The sequence below is a fragment of the Urocitellus parryii genome, chromosome 9 (genome assembly GCF_045843805.1).
Source record: "Urocitellus parryii isolate mUroPar1 chromosome 9, mUroPar1.hap1, whole genome shotgun sequence".
Taxonomy (NCBI): domain Eukaryota; kingdom Metazoa; phylum Chordata; class Mammalia; order Rodentia; family Sciuridae; genus Urocitellus; species Urocitellus parryii.
In genome coordinates this window covers 32,142,635-32,159,175 of record NC_135539.1, presented here as the reverse complement: position 1 = coordinate 32,159,175, position 16,541 = coordinate 32,142,635, and the positions used below count along the sequence as shown (strand labels likewise).

Below are 16,541 nucleotides of genomic sequence, written 5' to 3'. Positions count from 1 at the left end.
GGCTGGCAGCTAGGCGAGCCTGGCGGAGCGGCGGCACTCTGCGCTCTATTGGCCGGGTCTGGACAGGCGAAAGGGCCGGCGCGGGCTCCGGGCGCTCCCGGCATCCCTCGGGCGGCGGCGGCGGCGGCGGGCAAGGCGGAGGAGGGCCGTGTGTGGCGGGGCCGGTGGTGGGCAGTGGGTGCGGGCGGCCAGAGACCTGAGGGGGAGCCGGGCCGGGGAGCCGCCGCCGCCGCCATGCAGGAAATCATCGCCAGCGTGGACCACATCAAGTTCGACCTGGAGATCGCCGTGGAGCAGCAGCTTGGGGCGCAGCCGCTGCCCTTCCCCGGAATGGACAGTGAGCGCGGGGCCCCTGCGGGCGGGCGGGCGAGACCGGCTCGGACCCGAGACTCAGCGTCCCGGGCCCTTTCCCCTCATGTGGGACCCCTCTCCCTCGTCCGGACCCGGGAGCCCCTTCCTCGGACCCTGGATCGCCTGGGGCTGTTCGTGATAAGCTTTAGGGCTGCAGGACTGTGTCGGTTGTCCCCGTAACTCTTGAATGAAGGCGCATTCTCCCAATTTGGAAACCTCCACATACACACCCGCTTCTCCAACCAGAGAGAAGTCCCTTCCCACCTCCCTCACCCCAAGCGCCGCCTTATTGCTTTCACCAAAACCGGGCTGTTCCAGGAGCCCAGGGAGGGAAGAACCAGCTCTCCTTCGCTCCAGGAAACCCACAACTAGACCTTCGGATGCCGTTCTTTTCCTAAGACTCCCCACTCCTGGGAGATCACTCCTGGTTCTGGATCTATCAGCTTTTCCTCTGAAACCCAACTCCGGGTCATTTATTGCACCCAGGCGGATATATCGACCCTTGTTTTGAGATCCCTCTACTCTCCCTCTTCACATGGGGGCTCCTGGCTTCTCTATCCTCACTTTCAGCAGATTAATTCTTAACTCCTTTCTGAGTTAATGACAGGTAATGCTATAACACTAAAGCTCAAGGAGCTCATAGAGGTCCAGGTGGGGGAGCAGTTTTGGGCAAAGCCAGAAGATCTCTCCAGGGTTGCATCCCCTCTCCCATGACTGCCAGGGGACTGCAGTTGGTGCTCTTCTTCCTGTCTCTGCAGCCTCATTCCCCTTCCGGCAATTAGGGCTTCCAACTTGAGTCTATCCCCTCCTGCTGATACTTATGTGCCAAACAATGTTTATGCCCAAAAAACAAATTCAAATCATTTTACACACACAGACACCTCCTGTAAATAACTCTTCAACTTCAGACACACTATTTTGCACGCACACACACACACACATACACACACATACATCCACTCACACACTAGGACTTCTGACTTTTTTCCTCCCTATGGTACTATGGATTGAATTTAGGGCCTTGCAAGTGCTAAGTAAGTGCTCTACCACTCACCTACATTTCCAGCTCTCTTTTTTTATTATTATTATTATTTTGAGATGGTATCTCCCTAAGTTTTGCTGAGGCTGGACTCAACTTTGTGATCCCCCTGCCTCAGGCTCCCAGCCAACTGGGATTACAGGCATACACCATAGCACTTGGTCCTTCTGTCTTGTTTTGTTTTTAATATGCCTTCTCCCTGTATTGCCCAGGCTAGTCTCTAATGCATGGACATAAATAATGCTCCCACCTCAGTCTCCCAAGAGTTGAGATTACAGGCATGTACCACGACTCCCAGCCTTTTTCCTGTCTTGATGACACTGGCTTGAGGTCATGGAACAATCCAGGAAAGGCAACTCATCTCTCCATCATTCTACAAGCTTGTGGGAGCAGGTGCAATGATAAGGATCCCACATATATACTCCTAGGGATGGTCAGGTCAGCACAAGTGCCTCCCCAGCCCAGGGCCTCAAACTTGGTAGCACTCACTGTTTGTGATCATATTCATTATGCTAAAGCCCAATGAGACTATGATCCTTCCTCACTCTTCCCTGCAGTTCATTCCCATCTCAGTTTTGCCCCTGAGGTATTCTCTTATTCAATCTGCCTGAAACCAGTCCCCAGGACTGTGGATTTCTGACTTTAAAGAATGAACCTCTGAAAAGAACAAGACTAAATACTCTTAAGTGATACTTTTTTTTTTCTTTTTTTTTGGGTACTGGTGATTGAACTCAAGGGCACTCAACCACTGAGCCACATTGCCAGCCTGTTTTTTGTAGTTTACTTAGAGACAGGGAGTCATTGAGTTGCTAAGCTCCTCACTGTTGCTGAGGCTGGCTTTGAATTCATGATCTTCCTGCCTCAGCCTCCGGAGCCACTGGGATTACAGGCGTGTGCCACTATGCCTGGCAAGTGATACTTTTTTTTTGGTACCGGGAATTGAACTGAAGAGCACATGACCACTGAAGCACATCCCCAGCCCTATTTTGTATTTTATTTAGAGACGGGGTCTTACTGAGTTGCTTAGCACCTCGCCATTGCTGAGGCTGGCTTTGAACTCGTGATCCTCCTGTCAACCTCCCAAGCTGCTGGGATTACAGGCTACACCACCACACCTGGCATGCAAGTAATACATTTTTAAAAAAATATATATTTACTTGTAGATGGACACAATACCTTTATTTTGTTTATGTAGGTGTTTTTTGCTTGTTTTTTAATGTAGTGCTGCAGATCAAACATCGTGCTTCATGTGTGCTAGGCAAGCACTCTGCCACTGAGCCACAACCCCAGCCCCCCCAGTGATGGATTTTTTAACACAAGACTTTTCAAGCTTTTTTTAAAAAAATATTTATATTTTAGCTTTAGGTGGGCACAATATCTTTTTATTTTATTTTTATGTGGTGCTGAGGATCGAACCCAGTGCCTCACGCATGCCAGGCGAGCGCGATACCACTTGAGCCATATCCCCAGCCCCTTTTCAAGCATTTTAAAGTGCAAATAATGACTCTCCTCTAACTTCCTGGTAACACCTCTAAATACAACAGCCTTAACTCTATAGTAGCAAAATCTACCTGCTGCTTATAAGCCATAGAATCTCTTCTATGGCTTAGCAAATGGGTTTCAGATATTCTGTTGGTGGCTTTTCAGAAATTTTGAAATGCCTGCCAATAAGAAAAACAGCTCTTGAAGCAAAAGAGAGTTTACCCTAGAAGTTGTGGCTAGTGAATCCTGGACTCAGAAAAGCTGGCCCCAGGGTCCCATAGACTTCTACTGTACTCTGCCTCTGTGGTCTTGCTTACCTTCCCAGAACCGGCTACACCTGTGCAAAAGAAAGGCCATGCTCCTTTAGTAATGATGTGTTAATGATGCATATTAAGAGCAGGTCTGAATCCATGTCTTTACTTACAGTCTTTCTTCAGGACTGGCATCTCATAGGCACCTGCCTCTTTTTCTGTAACCTGTCTCCCTTCAGAGGCCCCATTTGCTTGTTGATATTTCCTATGAGATCATTTCCTCCTTCTTAAGTGCCATGAATTAGCCCTCCTGGAAGGTCTGAGCTGGGGTAATTAACCTATTTTTGTGATCTTGTACTCCATCCTACCTTCCTCAACCACTCTTAACTCTTGTTGTTATTTTGTTTTTGTAGAGCAGATTCCCAGAATATCAGTAAAGTTCAGCTTTTTATTGAAGATGTTACAAAAGAGGTTTAATCAAAAAGACCAAAGCCCATAGCATCATCAGAATCCTCAGATTCTTCTTTCTTCCGCTTTCTTCTCCTTAGCTAGGGTAACAGTGGTGGAGAGGTCAGAACCTCCTGCCAGTGCCTTATCAGCTGCCAGAGCAAGTCCACCAGCCCCAACATTGCCAGTGAGGCTCCAGTGTTGGTATTGACCAAGGCCTTTGCAAATGCATCAGGCTGAAAAGGTTCACCATTTACACCAGCTGCTTTAATGAGGGCATTGATCCTCTCTGTGACAATCACCTCATCATCCTGCAGGACAAGAGCAGAGTAGATACAGGTGAACTCAGAGATGTAGGCCATGGTGTCCTGTATGTTTCTAGTCACCAGATGAAGTAAGGGTATCACCCCAATGTAACCTTTGCTTCCTGGGAAGGACCATGTACCTGGGTGGCATCTGAGGAAAAGCCACTCTTCAGCTTCTAATACCTTGAAAGGTCACTTCCTGGAGGTTCTCAGCACTGACTGATGCTCTGTCTCAATGTGCCTGTCTCATTTTGCAGGGAATGACTGAAATAAGTGGTTTTTGCCTGACTTGGTTGGGCTTTGCATCTTTTGCTAATGTTTCCTGTACCCTAGGTCAAAGGCCAGAATAAACCCTTCTTCAGTCATTGTAAATAGCAATGGCACTTTGCTTTGGTTGATGCTGCTCCCTTTCTTTTTACAGAGTCGGGGGCTGCTGTCTGTGAATTCTTTTTGAAAGCTGCCTGTGGCAAAGGTAAGAGACTTTGGTTTTCTAAAATGCCCCTTCACCACCTTGTCCCCTAGCAGACTTGTAGGTCACCAAGTCTCTGACTTGTGTTGCCTTCTGCAGACTAACAATGTCGTTAGTTGAATAGGCTAGGAACCTGATGGGGCATCCCCAAATCTAAACACAGGATTGAACCTGGCTCAGATGCTGCCTTCTCACCGCAGCAGAGAAGAAGCCCCAGCATTGAGGCATCCAGGAATGTTTTCAAGGTACCAGAGTTACTCTGTGACTGAGCCCAGTGAATATAGGCCTCTTTGATTCCATTCTCTCCGGCTTTCTGTCCACTGTGGCTTCTTAGCAAAGGACCCTGCAATACTCCTTTTGAGGTCTTGTTTGTACTAACCAGGTCCCAATACACACTGTTTGAGCCAGATAGCCTGTTAATTCTGGGCATGTATATGTCTGGGCATTTTTCACCCTATAGGAAAATTTATTTAGGAAACTAAATCAGAAAGTGGACAAGGAACACAGGACTAGATCAAGGGGATGGATCTAGAGGATGATTTGGGTTAGTTTTGGTTGCATAGCAGTCATTTGTCACTAAAGCAGGTAGATGAATTAGCTCAGTGTCATACTGTATGGTCAGGATATCATTCCCCCACTGGGCTCCTGGTCTCATTTCCATGTGTTTGCTTATTTATTCTACCCTCTGACCAGCCACCTTGTGTGCCACAGCAATCCTTAACACAGCTATTTGTTAGTACAGTAGCTGCTACCCACATGGGCCTATTCAAATTGAAATTTAAAAAATTTAAAATGTACCTCAGTGAGATAATAATAATAATTCAAATGCTAAATAGCCATGTGTGGTTAGTGGCTGTCATACTGGACGGCAGAGATGTAGGCCATTTCCCTCCACTCTTACAGAAAATTCTACTGGATGGGCAAGCATAGATCTTTCCTGCTTACAGCTTCATTCTTGTTGGGCCTTCCCCGTGGTCCTGCTAGGATACCAGTTATGTCTGACATCCCCCAAGGATGACTCTGTCACATTTGGGCAGTACAGGTCCTGCTGCAGAAGGACATCTCCCCTCATTTGCATATATTAAATTTCTTCCATTTTAAAGTTGATCTGGAGGCTTAAAAGTGAGCACTTCTAACAGGAGACAACTCCTGTCTGGACTCTAGGCTTCTCTTGGTGGTCCTCTTTATCCTTTAGGGTTTCTCAAACCCCAGTCTTTGTTTTACCAACCCTGTGATTTTCCTGTGTAAGTGTACCACTGGAACTATTTTTAATTAAGGAATAAACTGACCCTGCAGCCCCACCCCAACCTAGGCCTGTTTTACCTTCATCTTACAGTAATATCTATGAAATCCTGATCTGATGTTTCAGTTATATTTTTCTAAAACACCTTAAACTAAAATACAGAGCTGTTAAACTGTTAAATGTTTGCTGGGGAACTGGAGTTGTAGCTCAGTGGTAGAGTGCTTGCAAGCACATGTGAAGCACTGGGTTCAATCCTCAGCACCACGTAAAAATAAATGAATAAAATAAAGGCTTTGTGTCCATCTACAACTAAAACTACTGTTAAAGAGAATGTTTGCTGGTATAGTGCCTGAAACCACGTTGCCTTCTGCCAGGGGCACCTCCACCACCTCCTAGGGTGTGCTGCTTTCAAGTGGTTCAGAGAAGTGTGGGGTGAAGGCACCTTCATTTCCCCAAGCCCATACCTCTCCTTACTCAGTGACCCCTCTTCCCGGGCAGGGGGCATGTGCCCATTTCGCCACATCAGCGGTGAGAAGACAGTAGTTTGCAAACACTGGCTGCGGGGGCTGTGCAAGAAAGGGGACCAGTGTGAATTCCTGCATGAGTATGATATGACCAAGATGCCCGAGTGCTACTTCTACTCCAAGTTCGGTAAGGCGCATGAAACCCTGGGAGGCGGCACCAAGAACCCAGACCCCAGGGTCTGCTGCATCTCTACCTTCTCCCATATATCCAGTTTCTGATGAGAAACTTGGGCAGTGCCTACTAGCCCTAACTGGCTCTGTAGTGAGGGGGTATCATGGTGATAGCCCCTCATGTCTTTATAGTGCTCCAGAGTTTGGAGTACTTTTAGACAGTGAGATTTACAAGGGTCCCATTAAGCAAATAAGCAGCGCAGCTGATCAGAGACCTTGCTTCTGTTCCTGGTAGCCTGATCCCTGAAATCCATGTCTCCATCCAGCTTGGTCATTGAGCACCCCTGGGTCTAAGTTGGTGCCTTATCTCTGGGAATGTGATCAGGGGTAATATCTTTGCCATCTTCACAGCCCTCAGAGTTGGTCTCCTGGTGGCAGTGAGCCCCACTCTTCACCTTAAAACAGATTGCTTTGAGCTCTGCATAGAGAGTATGTGGCCTCACCTTTCCTGAGTGACTTGTGTGGAGAAGCAGGGGACAGAGTGGAAGCAGTGGTGCTGGTGTAGAGCTTAGTCCCCAGGGTTTATGACTGCTCTGACCTTCAAGGTGACCCAGAAAGAAGCTCTGTTGGTCAGCACGAGGGCTGGCTCTGGACCTAGGACTGCAGGCCCTATGTAGGGGCTGGGGCAGGAGGTTGGAAGCCTGTGGGAGGCTTTGCATTGAGCTGAGTGCTGGGCTTGTTTTGCACTTTCAAAGCACTATTGTTAGAGGAGATGTTAATTACTTCAGCATCCCAACAGGCTTGGCTGCTGGCTTATTAATGATAGTTGTGGCCTGTTTTGTTGAGGCAGCATAAGCTATGAAGTCAAAGCAGACAGACAGAACTAGGACGCGGCCTTCCCAGCTTCCCATGGCTCCCACTGCAATGCTGGAAATGGGCTGAGCCTCCCATCTGGCCCCAGAGCTCTCCCTTGAGGGCATCTCTCTGCAGGCTGGCCTGAGGTTCCCTCCTTCCTGCTGGGCCCATCTCTGAAATCCCCTCTGCCTGCCTATCCCCTGTAGCTCCTGCCTTGGTGCAGACACATCACCTGCAACTTCTGTCACTTGTCCACAGATGTGTATTGGGGTCCCCTTCTACACACTGGAGAGATAGGGATAAAGAGGACAGACTGGTCCTTGCCCCATGAGTTTTTACTTCAGTGGGTTGGATACAGAGGCAGCTGATAAGCCAGTGAGACAAGGAAGAAAATTTTTTATGGAAAGTGCTGGGAAGGAAATGAGCAGTGGTGAGACCCACATGGAATCTACTTCAGGCAGAGAGACCTGGGAAGGACTCTGAAGAGGAGTCCTGGGCTGGCAACTGGAGGGTAGGAAGGATTCATCTTGGGCAGCAGAGGAAACCAGAGTGGTTGAGAAGGGGGTCCCTAAGCCTGTGGTGGGCCGGGGCAGGAGTTTAAATGTCCTCTCGATCGTAAGCAAGGGTTAACATAGGTTGCAGAGCAGATCTGGAGGTGAGCGGGTGGTCAGCCAGGAAAGTAAGTATGTCCTGGTGCCAGGCACCAGCTGGGCTGGTTACTTCTGAGAAGCACTAGTCCACGTGTGGTGTCATCATCTAGGCTTATCCCATGCCACCACATGGACACAGCCTTGAGCTCCCAGATCCTCCCTGTGTTTGTCCTCAAAGTTAGAATTCCTTAGACCTTCCCCCATCCCAGCTCATAGATGGGAAGAGCTGATCAGAGTAGAATGGGAATTCCCTAGTCTCAGGTGCATTTGCATATCTGCGTTGCTACACTGTCCTCTGGGAAGGGTAGAACTATGGATTTTGATGAGAGCCTGCCCTGGGCCAGGCTCTGCTGCTGTCATTATCCCTCTCAGCAGGAATGATGCATGTGAGGGAAAAACTGTTACAGCCCCACTAAAATTCTGCCCTGGACTCAGGGTTTGCCAGGGCAAGCCTGGACACTGGACCCCCTTGGGCCCTCTTTGCCTTGGGAACTCTCCTAGCACTGTTCTAGGAGGCCACATGTCTGGGTTTCCTGCAGGGGAGTGCAGCAATAAGGAGTGCCCCTTCCTTCACATCGACCCTGAGTCCAAGATCAAGGACTGCCCTTGGTACGACCGTGGCTTCTGCAAGCATGGTAAGTGCTGGGGTAGGCTGGGCTTGGCCCCAGGAAAAAGGCCATACCCCTCCCTCTGCCCACATCACCCTAGGGCTGCTAGCTGGTGCTCCTGGGACATAACTCCATCTGTGCCATCTGTCCCAGTGAAACCTGAATTCTGTGGCCAGTGAGACTTTTTCACACTACTTTCCCTCAGGCCTCCCAAAGAGGCTGTGTGGATGGCATTCTTGCCTGCAGTTTTAATGAGGAGCCCAGTGTAGAGAGGCCTTTCTGCCTGTTGTCCTCTATGAATGATAGCCCAAGCCAGCCTGTGAAGCCACACTCTGGTTCTCTGTACCCCAGGCAGTCTGGGTGGGGCTATTAACTATTAGCAGGGACACCAAGGTATCCCCCACAGAGGGGGCATCTGAGTGACCCAAACATTGGGCTCTGCAGGTCCCCTGTGCAGGCACCGGCACACGCGGAGAGTCATCTGTGTGAATTACCTCGTGGGATTTTGCCCGGAGGGGCCCTCGTGTAAATTCATGCAGTGAGTACCCTGGCCCCAGCCCTGCTGCTGCCCCTTTGTCCTTCCTGGTTGCAGCTGGGCTTAGGTCACTGGGTGATGTCAGCACCAGGGCCTGGGGCAGGAGTGGGAGATGGGGGAGGAAATCACTACTTACGACTGCTGCTGCTTCTGGAGCATAAAATCAGCTCTGCCTAGGCCAGCATTTAATCTTCCATGGGTCATGTACCCTCCGGGAATCTGATGAAGGCTCTCCAGACCCTGTGCTCCAGAAAAATTTTCACATAGGCTATGATTTAGGGGGTTTAAGGACCTCAGGTAAGAGCTAGGAATATAGCTCAGTGGTTGAGCACTTGCCTAGCATGTGTGAGGCCCATCCTCAGCACCACAAAAAAAAAAAAAAAACCTTAGGAGGGCTGGGGATGTGGCTCAAGTGGTAGCGCGCTTGCCTGGAATGCGTGTGGCCCGGGTTCGATCCTCAGCACCACATACAAACAAAGATGTTGTGTCCGCCAAGAACTAAAAAAAAATAAATATTAAAAAAAAATTCTCTCTCTTAAAAAAAAAACCTTAGGAACCTGTGTCCTAAAGGAAGGAAATTAAAGTTTCAGGGCCTTCTTTGTGTAAGTCCTGGTCTTGTGGTTCCATATGAAATAATTCATATAACTCTGGCAAGTGGGAAAGATGGTACTCACTTCCCACCTGAAAACCCTGGGGTTCAGGGCTCAGTCACTGGCCAGAGCACATGGTAGCATGTGGTGATACCTGGTCACAGATCTGTGGGCCCCTGAAGCTGGATTCTTCTTGCCCAGTGGGGTTAGTGACACTCTTTCAGGGCCATTTCCTTGGCCTTTAGAGCCCAGTGTACTTTTTTTTTTTTTCTTTTTCTCCAGGGATTGAACCCAGGGGCACTTAACCATGAGCCACATCCCAGTACCTCCTCACACCTTATTTATTTGTTTGCTTTTTGGTTGTTGATGGACCTTTTTTTATTCATTTATTTATATATGGTGCTAAGAATCCAACCCAGTGCCTCACATACGTGAGGCAAGCACTTTACCACTGAGCTACAACCCCAGCCCTCCCAGCCCTTGTTTGTATTTTATTTAGAGAGAGGTTTTGTTAAGTTGCTTAGAGCCTTGCTGAGTTACTGAGTCTGGCTTTGAACTCAAAATCCTCCTGCCTCAGCCTCCCAAGCTGCTGGGATAACAGGTGTGTGCCACTGTACCCAGTTCCTAGTACATTTCTTTCACTTAGTTGTTACTTAGGGATGGATTTTTGCATGAGGTGATGTTAAGACTGCAGAGTGCCCGTGCTGCCTCTGACCACTATGCTGAACCTGCAGCAAGAGCACAGTTACTGGTTGTTGGGGACCCTGGCCCCTGCCTTTGTGCAGGTAGCTGATGCTGTCACTGGCATCCGCTCCCTATATGAGCACCCATAAGCCTGCAGATGGTCTGGGAACTAATGCTTGCAGGGTGAGCATGTCCCCAAGAGGTCCTAAACATTATTAGGACACTCCAGACAGATTCTTTGGGGAAGGGGCCTTCTGTGCACACAGCCCTTCCACAGCAGGCATACTCCAGGTGTGCCTGTGCTTACCTTTCTCAGAGCAGCACTTGCCCAAGGTCTCCTAGCTCTGCATAGGTAGAGCTGGGTCTGAGCCAAGGCCCATCAGTTCTGTTTTTCTTGCTGTTCTGTGGCTTCCCACAGGCATTGCTGAGTGCTAGACTTGCTGCCTCTAAGTGATTTGCATTGCTTTTGCTTGGGCAGAGGTTATGTGCAGTTTTCCAAGCACAACCTGACCTGTCTCCTCTCGTACCTTCTTCTCTGTTCTCAATCCCTCTGGCTGCCGGGTAACCAGCCCTCGATTTGAACTGCCTATGGGAACCACTGAGCAGCCCCCACTGCCACAGCAGACGCAGCCTCCAACAAAGGTACCGTGCCCCCGCCCCTCCTTGGCCATGCTGGCCCTGCAGAGAGAAACTCAGTGCCACTTCGGTGTGTAGTCTGCAGTGTACAGTATGCTATAGTCCCAGCTGGAGGCCTGTGAGAGGAGAGTGAGGGAGGAGGCAGGAGAGAAGGGAAGTGCCTTCAAGTTCTAGCAGAAAAATCAGGGAGAGCAGTTCACATATCTCCCTAGAGATGGAGAGCTTCTGCCAGAGCTGAATTCCCACTTGGCCTCATCCCTTGCCTCAAACCTAGAACCTCAGCAACATGAGGCCAAGAGCAGGATGGCAAACAAGATTGTGTGTCACTGTGAGAATGTGGCAAGGTGCCACTGCAGCTCCATAGTGCCTGCCTTGGGAGCTGGGTAAAGGGTGGCCTGGGCCCACATCTCCTGCTCTTGTTTCTGTTCTTCCCTTTTAAATGGGGAAAGTGGGCTTTTAAAGAAAGACTTACCTGAGGGGCACCAGCAGGAAGGGGCTTGATGAAGGAGCACAACCAAGGCCAACTGTTCTTTGGCCAGTAACATTGCTGCTCCTTGGAGGTTCCAACCAAGAATAGGGCTGAAGGACTAGCTGGTTCCAGTTGTCTATTCAGGCCCACAGTGCAGTTTGTTGGTCCCCTCAAGCACAGGGAGAGAAGGAAATGCCATCAACAAATGAGGATCTACAGCAGCCCCCCAAAATCAAGGGCTGTGTGGGTTTGATTACCAGAGTGGGGGACTGGGCCCAGAGGAAGGGCTGGCCCGGGTGTTAGACAGGACCTCCAGTAGGCCCTCCGTGTAAACTGGTCTGCCAATCTTGAAGCCTCACCTCCTACCTGGTTGGGCTCTGAGTCAGTTGCCAAAGCCCCTCCCATTCTTCTTCATTGCCATGAGCTGAGCATCCATGAGGGGATGTGACTGCACTTGGCCTCCATTGATCCCCACCTTTAGGAAAGGCAGGAATTCCTGGGCAGGGATGCAGCGGACAGCCTGAGGTTCCTAGCTTGGGTCCTGCATTTAGAGGGCCAGAGCCAAGAACCCACCTTGATGAGAGGTGGCCTTGCTGAGGAATCCCTGTCCCAGGAGCCTCCATCCCCCTCCTTCTTGCTACTCTCTAGAGGAAGGCCCTCTCAGCCCCTAGAACACAGGTCAGCATGTCAGGCTCCAACTGTTTTTCTGTGACTGTTGCTCGCCGTGTAGGCTGCTAAACATCTGGCTGAACCAAGCGTTCATCCTGACCTGAAGCTAGAACCTCAGAAACAAAAGTAAGGCCTGATCATGCCCTCGCCCTACTGCCCCAGAGACCTCCTCTTGTCTCTTTGGTGTTTTGTTTTCTACTTTTATTTTTCGTTTTTGTGTGTCTGCATGGTGTTTTTCGGGCAGCAGCTCCTGCCATCATCACCACAAGTTTCTTTTCTGCCCACTCCTGAGCTGGGCCATCGTGGAAGCCCTCTTCCTGCTGGTCATGCGGGAGCAGTCCCGCCCTTTTTTCCTGTTCCCATTGGTAGTCTGCGTGCACGTGTTTTCCACAGTAAAACCGTGTTGTGTAACTCTTTCCAGCAAAGTAACAATCCGCCATTACAAAGGTCGTCCTCCTTGATCCAGTTAACGAGTCAGAACTCTTCTCCCAATCAGCAGAGAGCCCCGCAGGTCATCGGGGTCATGCAGAGTCAAAACAGCAGTGCAGGCAACCGGGGACCCCGGCCGCTGGAGCAGGTCACTTGTTACAAGGTGAGTCCCAGGACTTGGGGACAGGGTGGGGTCTTCTCTCTGGTCATTGACCATTTCCTTCTTCCCTAGATGTGTGGTTGGTTACTTTTGAAAAGTGAAAACTTTGGTTTTTGCTGATTGTAAAAATAAAGGTGGGCCACTATAGTGGTCTGGAGACGATCCTACTTCCTCCAACACATCAAGACATAGTGCAGGGTAATAAAATATTGCTGCTAAATGAGTGGACTGTGCTTGCAAGGAAACAGGAGATCTTTAAGTGCTAGGGAACAAAATGGAAACAAATGCAACAAAGAGTGATCCTTGAAGCTTTGTCTGCCCCACAGGCATCCTTAGATCATGCGTCCAGGCACACTCAAGGGAATAGGACAAAGCTTTTTGCCTATGCTGGAGGAACTGGATTGGGAACACACTCCACACCTCTTAACCTAAAGTGGGACACTCAGGGAAAGGGTGAATTTAAACAAATCTACTAGAAAACTTTCTCATTCCTGGCTGTGGGTGGAAAGGAGAAACAATTCCTTGGGAACAGGTAGTTGGTAGCTGATCCTTACATGATTTGGGGCCTGTGTTCACATCCTTGGTGAGAGCTAAAAGTCACAAACTTGAGTTTAATCTATAATTGGCTTCCTTGGAGTATACCACGGGCTCCCAGAAGGAGCTCTGAGGGGTATATTCTCAACCCTAGCCATACAGAATCCCCACAGAGTTCCAAAGAATGAGTTCATGTTTAAAAACTCAGAAAACATAGCTGGATATAGTGGTGCACATCTATAGTCCAAGTAACTCAGGAGGCTGTGGCAGGAGGATCATAAGTTCAAGGCCAGCCTTGATAACTTGGTGAAACTGTGTCAAAAGAAAAAAATAAAAGGGGCTTGGGGGTGTAGCTCAGTGGTAGAGTACTTTTCTAGCATGTGCAAGGTCCAGGACTCAATCCCCTGAACCAAAAAAAAAAAAAAAGACACGGTGGCACATTCCTATGATCCTAGCAGCACAGGAGGCTGAGGCAGGAGGATCACAATCCCTAGTACCAAAAACAATAATAATAAAAACAACAGAAAGAATGTTTTTTACTCCACTACTTCAGTTTTTGAAATTTTTGCAACAGGGTCTCATTAAGTAGCTGAGGCAGTCCTTGAATTTGCAGTCTTCCTGCCGAGCCTCCTAAGTATGGGGAATATGGGTGTGTGCCATTGCACTCGATTTGTTCTTTTGCTCCTAATAACAGTGCTGTATAATTTGTGAGCTCTTGTCTGATGTCACTGGCATCCATGTATGCAAGAGATAGTTCTAAGTCAAAGGGCATGTACTTAAAATGTCCATCCAGCTTGTCCTTAGGAAAGATTGGGCCCCAGGACTCTGCCACAGCAGCCAGGCATTCTTTGAGCTGCTCTGTCCAGCAGAAACTTGCATTCCTGGGGCTGAAGAAGGCAAGTGCTTAAAGCACTCAAGGAAAAGTGCATCTGGATTCAGAGAAAGCCTCACTGGGGAAAGTTCTGAGCCTAAGCCTTAAGATGTGAGAAGAGCAAGGAAAGGGAAAGATCTGGAAAAGGCAAGATGGGTGGAAGGCATGCCTCACTAAGTTGCTGAGGCTGATCTAGAACTTGAGATTCTCCTGTCTTAGCCTCCCAAGTCACTGGGACTACAGGTGTGCACCACTGCGCTCGGCTCATGCTGTTAATATTAAAAATACTTCATGGGAATCCTAGATTCCTGGGAACAATTATGAAGACCAATGGATGTGCTGGGTCCTGGGAGTGGGGCCTTGTGGTTATGCTTTCTGGTGATCATATTAGCCTAAGGGCCAATTATCCATGAAGTCACACCTACAGATTAAACAGATCTTAAAAACATGAGACTGCAGTGTAGGATAACAGAATAAATAGGGGCACTGGGTAAGGACAGTAGAACCCCTTTATATTGTTGCACACCAGGGAAGCAGGGAGTGGGGATTATGGGAACAGAGTTGGGGGGAGGAATGGGGATTAGCATCTGCACCCTCCAGATGCCTCTTGAGTCTCTGTTTCATGCTTGAGGTTGCCATTCACTTAGATTTCCCTTCTGTTTTAAGTCTCACAAGGATAGAGACACTATGGGAGGTCCTGGATAATCAGCCAATATAAATCAGGGTCAGTGTTAGATGTGTCAGAGGTGACGCTATCAGCTCCACTCACCCAAGTCTAATCATTGTCCCATCTTTGACCCTGTGATTAAAACCTGTTCTCATGGGTAGCTTAGACAGTTGTGCAGGAGCCAGGAGGGAGCCTGGCACAGTGGCACACACCTATAAGCCCAGAGGCTCTAGAGGCTGAGGCAGGAGGATTGAGAGTTCAAAGCTAGCTTCAGCAATTTAGGGAGGCCCTAAGCAACTTAGCAAGACCCTGTCTCTAAATAAAATATAAAAAAGGACTAGGGATGTGGCTCAGGAGTTAAGCGCCCCCAGGTTCAATCCGCAGTACTTAAAAAAAAAAAAAAAAAAAAAAAAACAGGAGGAGGAAAGTGTCAGTACAGCCCACCCTGTGTCCATAGCCATGGCTCCCAAAGCTGGGGAAGGAGCCTGGTAGCTTCTCTTGCGTTGTTCCCTCCCCCATCTCCTCAGGGAGGCCCCAGACGTTGGCTCAGAGGTAAGTGACTGACTGGCCTGTGTGCAGAGAGGGCCGAGAGCTCTGATGCCGTGGACTTCTCTTCATCCTGCTACCCACTTGTGAGTCCTTCCCAGGCAGGCCCAGGTCTGGTGCAGGTGAGGTACAGGCTGAAGGGGCACCTTGCTGGGCTCTCAGGTCACTCTGGTGACCTTGCTGGCTGCAGTTTCTGTACCACTGCACCTTTCTTGAGATTCCTCTGTTTGTGTTTGAAAGGAAATCTTGCCACAGAATTTCAGGGTTCTCCCTAGCTTGGTATTTGGTGGGTACTGCCTTAGTTGAAAATTACATTTGAAAATGGTGTTGTATTTTTCTCTCTCCTTCCCCTTCTACTGTTCCCAGTGTGGTGAAAAAGGACACTACGCCAACAGATGCACCAAAGGGCACTTGGCCTTTCTCAGTGGACAGTGATGGCAGCTGGAGTCAGCTCATAGCAGCCTGAGGGGCCCTGCTGTTGGGTGTGTGCACTGCCTGCTGAATGTTGTGTTGGTGCAGCTGACTAAAGCCGGCAAGCATGCTCACTGGGGCTTGTCGTTCTGAGGGGCCACAACTGTTAAGTTTCCTATCATTTTGCTGTAATCTCTTTTTAAAAAGGGACATGTGCTTCATTGTGTCCCCAAGTCGACATCATGTTTGCCTGGGCTTCCACGCCTCTTTTTCTGGGACTCCCTGCACACCTACCCTCCAGGGGGAGGATGTAGTTGAGGAAGGGCTTGTGCTATGCTGTTGTGTGTGGAAGGTGGCCTTTCCCCTCAGGGGCTCCTTAAACACCAATTCTTGGAGAGCCCAGGGATTGGTGGATCATTCAGAGCTGTGGCAGGTCATGCTGGTTTCCTCAGCGTCCCTGCTGAATCCTGAAGCTGTGCCTATCAATGTGATTTGAACAAGGGAGCCCTTCCTGACAAACTCAGTGCACTCACTGCCTCAGCCTAGCCCTGGGTCCAGGTGGCAGCAGTTGAGGGCTGCAGGGCTCTCTAATTTGAGGTTCTGTCTTCTGGGCTTATTTTCTCATGGGGCCCTGATGATGTTGAAGGTATTCTTCAGCCAGAGCCACACACCACCCTTTAAATAGCTGATCCATTTGCGCCTACCTCCTGCTGATCAAGAGTCTGTACTGTCACTCAGACACCTGTGGCATGCAGAGGAGACTGCCCTGCCCTTGAGCCTGGAAAATGTGAAACCATCACCTGCAACCTGCTGGGCAAGTGGGCCTATCAAAGTTCAATTACAAGAACAATTTTTATGAAGTTGATTAAAGCTTGTTTTTTAAGCGATGTCTCATTACTTATGGGGACTGTGTGCTGGGGAGACCCACTGGCTGCACTAGCTGCCTGGCATAAAGCGGTGATTGGTGCTTTCTCATCTCTTTGAAAGAATCTCATAAAGAGCAGT

At 49.2% G+C, this 16,541-nt stretch overlaps 1 protein-coding gene and 1 pseudogene across 5 annotated transcripts; one reads left to right on the top strand and one right to left on the bottom strand.

Moving 5' to 3' along the window:
• The first annotated feature begins 123 nt into the window (after positions 1–123).
• Cpsf4 (cleavage and polyadenylation specific factor 4) lies at positions 124–16,419 on the top strand. 5 transcript variants are annotated; one of them, XM_026404138.2, is made up of 9 exons: positions 124–337; positions 4,297–4,347; positions 6,086–6,238; positions 8,267–8,362; positions 8,780–8,873; positions 10,714–10,786; positions 12,340–12,510; positions 15,492–15,607; positions 16,275–16,419. In XM_026404138.2, exons 1-8 carry the CDS (start codon positions 235–237, stop codon positions 15,558–15,560), a joined length of 810 nt encoding a protein of 269 aa, XP_026259923.1. In that variant the 5' UTR covers positions 124–234; the 3' UTR covers positions 15,561–15,607; positions 16,275–16,419. The 5 variants fall into 5 exon arrangements, with proteins under 5 accessions (XP_026259923.1, XP_026259925.1, XP_026259924.1 ...); XM_026404140.2 differs by having other exon boundaries at positions 12,418–12,510; positions 15,492–16,419; XM_026404139.2 differs by having other exon boundaries at positions 12,415–12,510; positions 15,492–16,419.
• Positions 3,597–3,932, bottom strand: LOC113193542 (large ribosomal subunit protein P1-like; annotated as a pseudogene).
• Positions 16,420–16,541: the final 122 nt, after the last annotated feature.